Source organism: Stylophora pistillata, chromosome 13, assembly GCF_964205215.1.
Source record: "Stylophora pistillata chromosome 13, jaStyPist1.2, whole genome shotgun sequence".
NCBI classification, from domain to species: Eukaryota; Metazoa; Cnidaria; class Anthozoa; order Scleractinia; family Pocilloporidae; genus Stylophora; species Stylophora pistillata.
The window spans coordinates 11,706,319-11,715,559 of NC_142531.1; the positions used below are offsets into that span (position 1 = coordinate 11,706,319).

The 9,241-nt window shown below is 41.5% G+C and overlaps 2 protein-coding genes across 7 annotated transcripts in view; one reads left to right on the forward strand and one right to left on the reverse strand.

Annotated features, from left to right (window-relative positions):
- Positions 1-4,651, forward strand: LOC111322076 (diamine oxidase [copper-containing]). Its single transcript, XM_022925113.2, has one exon. The coding sequence runs from the start codon at positions 1,191-1,193 to the stop codon at positions 3,543-3,545; it is 2,355 nt and encodes a 784-aa protein (XP_022780848.1). The 5' UTR covers positions 1-1,190; the 3' UTR covers positions 3,546-4,651.
- LOC111322078 (uncharacterized) overlaps positions 4,650-9,241 on the reverse strand; it is a 16,024-nt gene continuing 11,432 nt past the window's right edge. For all 6 annotated transcript variants that reach the window (XM_088744053.1, XM_088744052.1, XM_022925116.2 and 3 more), the window contains 5 exons: positions 9,072-9,136; positions 7,764-7,878; positions 6,783-6,844; positions 5,606-5,736; positions 4,650-5,232 (listed from right to left, as the gene is read on the reverse strand). In XM_088744053.1, the coding sequence (XP_088600179.1) occupies positions 4,957-5,232; positions 5,606-5,736; positions 6,783-6,844; positions 7,764-7,878; positions 9,072-9,136 (649 nt within the window). In that variant the 3' untranslated portion in view covers positions 4,650-4,956. The remainder of the gene's footprint in view (positions 5,233-5,605; positions 5,737-6,782; positions 6,845-7,763; positions 7,879-9,071; positions 9,137-9,241) is intronic.

The following is a 9,241-nucleotide window of genomic DNA, read 5'->3' on the forward strand; positions in this document are numbered from 1 at the left end:
GCGGTGCTTGAAGGAGCTTTTCGCAAAGCGTCGTCAAAGGTCAAAATTTTCGAGCTTAATGCTCACCAGAAGCTTGCAATTAGAAACGTTTTAGTCGAGAAAGATGTTTTTGTTAAGTTGCCTACAGGATCCGGGAAATCGTTAACTGATATATCAAGCACTCCCGCTCGCGTTTGACCATGTTACCGATGAAAGTGGTCAAATTATTGTTATTGTTGTTGCGTTGTACCAACGTGCGGAAACACTCGATAATTCGGGCCCATTTCCTCTACCGGTGATAAGAAGCCACGAACATAACTAATCGGGTTCACTCCAGCTAGCAGCGGACTGGCAAATGAAGAAGTACAAGTAGTGTAGGAGACGTTGGCCGACCTAAATTGCAGTGTTCTCGAAGCCTTCGCCCGGTTTGTTGACGCCAAGCACGTGCTTTTTTCCTCCTGATCTCCATCTGTAGGTCGAAGCAGGCGTTTAGCCCTTGGCCTCGATTGAAAGGCGTCTTGTATTTCGTTTTGATTATTGATGTAAATTACTGTTTCTTATATATTCTGACTTTTATAATCTGTAGTAACCTCTTGAAGTAGTGCGAATAAAGAGTTGCAGTTCAGTTTTTGGCTTCTTCTACTTTCTCATTTGCTCGCTGAAACTTTAACAACCGCTCAAACAATCTAGCGTTCGTGTCGTTGGCGTAGCAGTTGACGTCTATGTTAAGCGTAGATTCTATAATTTCAACGAAATTGTGAGAAGTTTTCCCAAAAATATATACTCTATCTTTACCAGGGCACAACGATGAACATGTGAAACATTTTGAGCTCTCATTGACAAATTTCTTCAGTGTTTCTCCCGACATGATAGCTAGATCATCTGCCATATCCACATTTTCGTGAAACCTTACGTCATTCAGATTTTCTGGTATGTGATTGGTCTGTTCAGTAGACCGCGAACAAACCGCAAGGACAATGAGAAAGGAATGTAGTTCGGATGTCAGCAGCCGTTCTTTTGGGGGAGCGTTGCGTGACATCCAAAAAAACGGCTGCGAGGGAGACTAGTAAATTACATGCATTGTTAATTTCCTACAATAAGGTAAGTATTCTCTGACGTTATCCATGTCTTCTGTTCAGAATTACGTGGTGAGGAGACAATTAGCATACACGAGTTAGGTCTGGCGTGCAAATGATTCAGGATTTCGCATCATGGCTAAAGACGTCGGAAGAAAAGTTTTAATTTTGCAAATAGTTTGTGGTTTTCTTGCATTACTGTGTTTGGGTCTCCTGATTGCATTAATTGTGGTGTCAACGAGAGGTAAGAGTGAAACTTTGGAAAATGGATCGTCCTCGCATGTTATTTGCCCAGATAACACACGGCTGAAAGTTCAGCCAGCACGCTCCTCAGGTCTATTCAACGACTTGACCAAGGATGAGATCATCGCTGTTCGTGACTACATCCTCGGCCAGCCGTCCTTGAACATTACACCTTATGAAGAAGCGGCCATAAACAACAACTTCATTTATTTGATTGAGCTGCAACAACCACCTAAAGATGAAGCGCTTGCATTCCTCGATAGCGACAACGACGCCTTGAAACCCGAGCGTAAAGCTCGTGTCGTTATTTTCAATGGAGGAAAAGTTAACCCGAACGTGACAGAATATCTCGTGAGTCCAGCAGCAAAACCGACCAAATTTGAAGAAACAACCGGCCCCGGTCATAAATATCCGATCCCATTTGATTCTCGCCCACCAGGTGGTAAGGATGGTGACTTCATAGAAGGCATTATCTTGAACGTAACTGATCAAGCCTTTGACCTGCTGAAGGAAAGCTTCGACGGGTACACATACAGTGGTTGTACAGACCGCTGTTTAGTATGGTCCGAGTCGGCACCCGGAGAGTCTGGCCACCGTAAGAAATGGATCTGGTTTGTTCGGAAACTACAGGGAAACTACGTGCATCCGGTTGGCTTTGAGATCTATCTTAACACACAAGGAAACGATGTTTCCGAGTGGAAAGTTGAAAAAGTGTTTTACTATAATCAGTCATTCGACAGTGTGGAAGAACTGATGCAAGTTTACAAGAATGGCTCCCTTCACAAAGTTTTCCTCCCCGCTCCATCTTCCTCGAGTAAAACGCCTTTGTATTCGTCTTATTTTCAGCGAGGAAGACCACAGCCCTCAGTACCTCTGAGACCACCCCAATTGGTGGAGCCCGATGGTAAGCGTTACACCGTCAGCGGAAGTCATGTGGAATACATGAAGTGGAGTTTTGATTTCCGTTCCCGCAGTTCCACCGGGATGCAGCTGTTTGATATCAAATTCGATGGCGAAAGAATCGTGTATGAACTCAGTCTCCAGGAGGCTGCAGCATTTTACTCAGGCTGGAGTCCCATGCAGATGCTGACCGAATATCTGGATACCGCCTGGGGTATGGGTAGCAGCAAGTTTGAACTAGTCCCAGGTATCGACTGCCCAAGCACGGCCACATTCTTCGACACAATTCATTTTGTAAGCAGCAGTGAGCCAGCTACTTTCCGAAAATCAGTGTGTTTATTTGAGCTCGACCTTGGTCTTCCGTTACGCAGACATTTTGACAACGATTTTGGGGGTGGTTACAATTTCTACGGAGGAATGCCAGGAATTGCATTAGTTTTGCGCTCTGTTTCCACTGCGTACAACTACGATTACATTTATGATTACATGTTCTACCCAAACGGTGTCGTGGAGGTCAGAGTGTCGACGAGTGGCTACGTGCAAGCTACTTATTGGACAGTAAACGAGGCTCCATACGGAACCGAGATCCATACTGACGTTGCGGGAACTATTCATGATCATTTGATCAATTACAAAGTGGACATGGACATTGGAGGAAGAGAAAACTCTTTTGAGAATATCGAAATCAAGGTGGAAAATATCACCAACCCTTGGTTTCCAGGCTCCAGAAGAATACAAAAGGTGCTCAGCCGCAGCCTAAAGCAGACCGAGCAAGAAGCCACCTATCGCCAAAACTTCGAACATCCTAAGTACTTAAACTTTTTCAGCGATGGAAAAGTGAATAAGATGGGCGTCAATCGAGGTTACCGTATTCACATCCGAGACATGATGAAACAAATGTACCCTAATGACTGGGAGCTAATGTCAGGTGCCGCCTGGACACAGAACCAGATGACGATCACTAAACGCAAAGAAGAGGAAGAAAGAAGTTCCTCCATTTACAATCAGAACAGCATGCACGACCCCGTTGTGGACTTCTCAAAATTCACAGACGACGACGAAAGTATAGTGAATGAAGACCTGGTTGCCTGGGTAACAGTAGGCGTGATGCACATACCCCATTCGGAAGATATTCCGAACACTGCCACTGCGGCCAACTCGGCCAGCTTTTTCTTGCGACCCTACAACTACTTTGACGAAGACCCATCCATGGCTTCTCAAGATGGAATACTCATTTTGCCTACCGAAAACGGCGCTGATGTTAACACATTTGGAACTCCAGATGGACCTTCGTGTGCTATAAAAAACAAACCTGTGAAATACACCGGTAATTACGGAGACGTTTAACACTGACGAGTCATTGGCGTATAAGCATTTTACACACTAACTGGGAATCAAATGCTGAGAATTAGATTTAAACCGACGTTACATATCTGTAGTGTCTTGTTATGCGTAGGAAATCGTATGAACCCTAGTGCAGTTTGTGATTTATGGACGCTGAACAGGTTTCTTTTTCCGTTTGAATTATTTGCGTTCGACGTTAGGAGAAAGCATGCTTTTCGTGTTGCTTCTGCTGAGTAATTTAGGGTTTGAGCGCCATCTTAAACTGAGTGACCACTCACTTCGATTTCACGCGAGACCTTTGGATCCCGCTGATGTGATGACACTTTTTTCCATTGCAATGTCCATTAGACCCAACTTCACGATTAGTTCAAGTTTACAACCGATTGCGGTTTAGGAATAAAGGCTGATAGTTTCGAAAGAAACTGTTTGGGGCTGCGTCGGTGGGAGTAACGAAATAATTTGGATATATCAACAAAGTTGAAATGGTAAATTGGCCACCGTAATGATTACAAAAGCTGACGTTTCGAGCGTTAGCCCTTCGCTCCGACGAAGGGCTAACGCTCGAAACGTCAGCTTTTGTAATCATTACGGTGGCCAATTTACCATTTCAACTTTGTTGATATATCCAAATTATGCGGTTTAGGAAGCCTATCAATTTCACTTGACTTGATATGTTAAGCCTTCTAATTCCTTCTTACCTTTATCAGTTTTATGAACTGTAAAATGATTTTTTTTTTTTTACCATTGTCATTTAGTCAGTTACTTTATATGGATCAACATGACCACCAGAGAATAAATGATATCCAGCTTATCCACAGCTGGATCTCTCCTGCTCCTGCTTGTGGCAATCAAGTCAATTGTAGATAAGGAATAAGGCAAAGTCTAGGTATTTATCCTACTGGAACTGTATAAGCTCAACACAAAAACACTAAGTACAATCACAGTCGGATCTCACTTCCCGTTCAAGCACCAAACCCGTAAAAGTCGCTTGTTTCCGATTTCTGCCAGTCACTGCAAAAGATCCGTCAGATAAAGAAACTGCTTTCCCTCGTTATTCAGTTAATTTACATTTAATGACTACACCATTAAAAGAAGCAAATTGCAACGTATCTTTTCTCATTTCCACATTTAATTCTTTACTGAGTCCTACCGTCAAACTACATCCCTGTTAGAATTGTGCTTATGGTAGTTACCTAAAGTCCATCATCTTTTTTCAATACCAAAGCACTGAGGGACTTCACTATGCCACCTTACCAGTTCTACACCACAAGTCAATCAGGGGCCCAAGGAGTTTGTGCGACATTATTAACTTTGCTGCGTCAGTTATACCTATATTTTCGTTCTCATTAGGAAGACACACATCTTAACTGTTTGGGGCCTTCAAGTGAAGAACCTTAACATTCCCGCGAATTTTTCACTCGTATTCATCTCTGAACATCTGATAAATGTAGGTTACGGTGACTAATAACAGTTGTATAATCCGCCACACCCTGATGCCAGGTATCACTGAAGACAAGTAACTAAGTGAAGTGACTTGGCTAAGGTCTTGACGGTCTGTTGTCGTAGAGTCGATAGTGCGAACGACAACTTGTGTGTACACAAAAATTATAATCAGGCGAAGATATAGAGGTCTAGGACCTTTTCTGTGTGGCTTGGAATCCACTTCATGTAAGGTACTGTACTTATCATCCTAAGAAAAACACAACATGAATTATCCTTTCACTACTGTTAATGACCATTACGTAATCCCTCCTAACAGTATCGTTACATGACCAAGCAGACAAGTGTGGAGATAAGACAAACTTGACAACAGCTGGAGGTTGTTGTCTGGATATGACAATAAACGTTTACAAGAAACTGTAGAGCAGCTCGATGCGTGTACAGCATTGATCTGTTGAAAAACAATTATACTATCCTCGAATCTAAAGGTTTCTGATTGCTAATTTGAAATAAAAGCAAACAAAAGAAATTCATTCTGAGACAAGAAACGACTCAAACTCTTACTGGACAGACTATGAAGGTAACCGAGCGCAGTCACTGAAATGTACAGTGTTACTGCTTACCTCTTCCTGGTAAATGAAAATCGGAGTCAAAGTCACGAACCCAACTACACTTGCAATCCTCACCAATGCAAACAGAAGACACGTGGGTGAGATAAACAAGGAAATTATTCTTTTAACACGCGTCGCATGCGCTGAAAAATGAAAACAAATCAATTAAGAAACGAAGAGATAAATAAAACAAAAATAGGCTGCGATCATCATTCATAGCCTGTAAGGAGGGGGAGGGTTGAAGATTTCGTTGTGTCACGACCACACGACAAAATTTACCTGACCCCCCCCCATAAGGCTCTGATTCTCTTTGTCCCCCCTCCTTCACTAATTGGCGGTTAATTAGCAGCCCTTTTTCAATAATCCCCCTTTATATCCTGTTGGGGACGATTGATCCCCTTCCGACCCCCCTGAAAACCACGTGATCCTCCCCCAATTCCTCCGATCCTCCAGACCAATAAGTAATGACTGCTCCCTTGATAGGACCAGAAATCATTGCGGCGTTCCGAACATCACGCGCAGCTGTTCATTCTCGCTATTCGCAGCTTGTTATACAGAGTTAGCAAAAGCGTCGGGGAAGTCGTTTTGGCTTAAAATTCAAAAGCTCGATTTAAAGATAAACGCCTTAACGTGTAGAATGCGGTTTAGCTTGGGTTTTCAGGAAAATAGGCCAGTACTACTCCATAGTGCTGACTTAAGAGTAGTTGATATGACACTAGGGCATACCCTCAATGGTGGCACCACCCGGACGGACACTTCGTTGACATGTAAACTCGCCGACACAATTAGTCAACTCGTCGACACAATGTGTCAACTCGCTAACACAGTTAGACAACACGCCGACACAATTAGTCAACTCGCCGGCACATGTCTGCAAAGTGACCGGCAGCCAGGTGGCTCTTGGGTGTTTTAGTCAGCCGCGATGACCTTCCTATATGCACCCTATTTATTCGGATGTAGTCCATCTAGGTCATGAGACGATAAACCAAACTTCTAAAACGTAGAATCAGTTAAACAAACATGAAAAATAGAGCAAGAAACTCACCTACTGACCGAGATCCATCATTTTTAACAAAAAATCTGACATTTTTGCAAAAAAGTTTCACTGAAAACAACTTTTATACCAAATGAGAGGTACAATAATTTTATATCTTCGTGTTCACAGTTTAACGGCAGCATCTTTACATACCTATGCTTACTTTCGCCATCGACAAGAATACTTTAAGGAATGAACGGTTATCGGTAACTTGTCTATTGAAAAGCGCAAGGTATAAAAAAAATTACAAAAGATTTGCAGCTGAACCCCATGTGTTCAATCGCATATAAGAAATATATCAACGAATAAATAGATAAAAGAAGTATCCTAAATGAGATATTTTTTACGGAGGCAAACGGAAAAACACGGAAAATATCGTTAATAGTACTTTCAACAACATAAAGTTTTTTCTTCTGAGAAATCTCTAGTTACCATCACCCCACGTCGAAGAATAAACCATCACCACAAGGGCGGGAGATGATTACAACTCAGTTCTTAATATGTACTTATTGTAACTCTTTCATGTTAACAGAGCCCTTATTTAAAAGGATTTCAGGACCAATGCGATACTACTTTGTGGCCTGCCATTTTCGTAGACTTCCTAAGGCGGTTGAGTAAAGTAAAGAGTAGAGAAGCTATGAAGGAGGAGACAGGTGAGGAAAAGAAAGGGGTTAATAAATCTTCGCTTATCTTATCTGTTAGAGAATCAAGGCTTTGCCCATTTTCAAAATATGTGCCCTTCCCTAAAGGGTGGCAAAGGGTTTACACGTAACACGTGATTAAGCTCAAAATTGAGGCGTGACGAGTGAATTTTACAGAAAGGCAAGGAAGGAGATTTGGAAATTTCCCCTACAAATCCGCGACGAGTGAAATTTTGTTTAAAGTGTGCGTGTTCCGTGATTTTTTTTCAAACATTCGTGCGGGATCAGGACCCAATTCTCCCCCCCCCCCCCCACCCTTCGCTACCCTCTGTGTTAAATGTAGACGATCTGTCCAATGAGTCACCTCCTATAGGGCTCAAATTAAACAAAGGAAAACATTTTTTCGGTTGTACAATAAAGAGAGGTAGAGAAATAAATAGCGAAGACAATAACAATTGTTTGGTTTATGAATAAGCAGGAATAGAGAACTTACTGTAGCCACTGTGATGGTAGATCTAAGGAATGTTCTTGCATTAATCTTTCCTGTTTCATCGCCCAAACGATAAACATCATCACAAGACTAACAACAGCCGCATCAGATATGATACCTGCAAGGATACACAGAGGGAAGAGGAAATCTAGTAAAAACGATTTAGGATAAAATATTCAACATTTCTCTATTAAAGTAGCAGGTAAAACTCCATAATCAAATGAATAAATAAACAAAAACATAAATATACCATTAAATGAATGTATCATTGCTTAACAACCTGCAAGATACTTCATGCACTCTGATTGCTCAAGAACCTATCATATATTGGATAAATTTCAGTATCTGAGCAACTGCACACATACCCACCTACCCCTCCCCTAGCCAAAAATAACCTTTGTTGGATTAGGGGAGGGGTTAGTGCCCAGTTGCTTAAAATTAGATACTGACATTGATCACATATTTTTAACCAATGAATCTAGAACTATCCTATGAAAAGACCACAACACACTTTATATGGCTCATGGTTTGCAAACTATCCTTGTGTCCTCCCAAAATACAGTAGCATGTGAGTATATAATATAACACATGGTCTTACAGTTAAGCCTGTATTCTCAAAAGCAGCACCTTAAGCCATCACATTGTTGCCAAAGTCTTGAAATTTTTTCTCTCTCTATCAAGTGGTCACCTTTGTTAAGCAACTGTGGTCACCTTTGACTGAGTCCAAACAACTGTTTGTAATGTCTTACACCTGTTTCACATGGTCACTCAAAACTGAAGCACTCAAAAGAAACTAAGAAAAGGTTCTTTACCCAAATTCATACCATGTTTATCTTCTGAAATCAGTATTAGAACTTTGAGTTCAAATGTCTTCACCACACTGCAGATTATCTTTCTTCAAAGGACTGTTAGGACAGAATTCCTTTTTTGTGTGTGTCATTGTGTCTGGCTCCAGAGTAATCAGTATTTAGCAGTCAACATGCATTGAGCAGTCACCCCACCATTCCCTGTGGGTGACCACTAAATACAGGTTTGACTGTATTTCTTAAATAAATAAGTGAATACACGAGCAGGATTTATCCAAGGCATATCACTAACTATTACTTTATCGGCTGTTTGGATTGGCCAAACTGTGACTTACATTCTTAGTTAGCTCAGCCATTCCTGTTTATCTCGTTTGACCAAAATCTGTGCATGGTTGCATGGACTGATCAATAGAAAGGCTCTCAGATGAAGTAAAGACCACACTCTGGTGGAAGACTAACTGGAATTCTTATTACCATGCAGCTAGTTGATACAAGAGCTACTTACCTTCTTCCTTATACAAACAAATAAATAACACCAAAATTGTTAAAACAACTGCAACTCCTGCACACCTGTAACAGGGGGTACATGAAAAAACCAAATCATTTCTGAAAAGCTTTCACAAAATCTTTTGGTAGGTCACTTGGAAATCTTTGGAAATCCTTGGAAATCTTAGC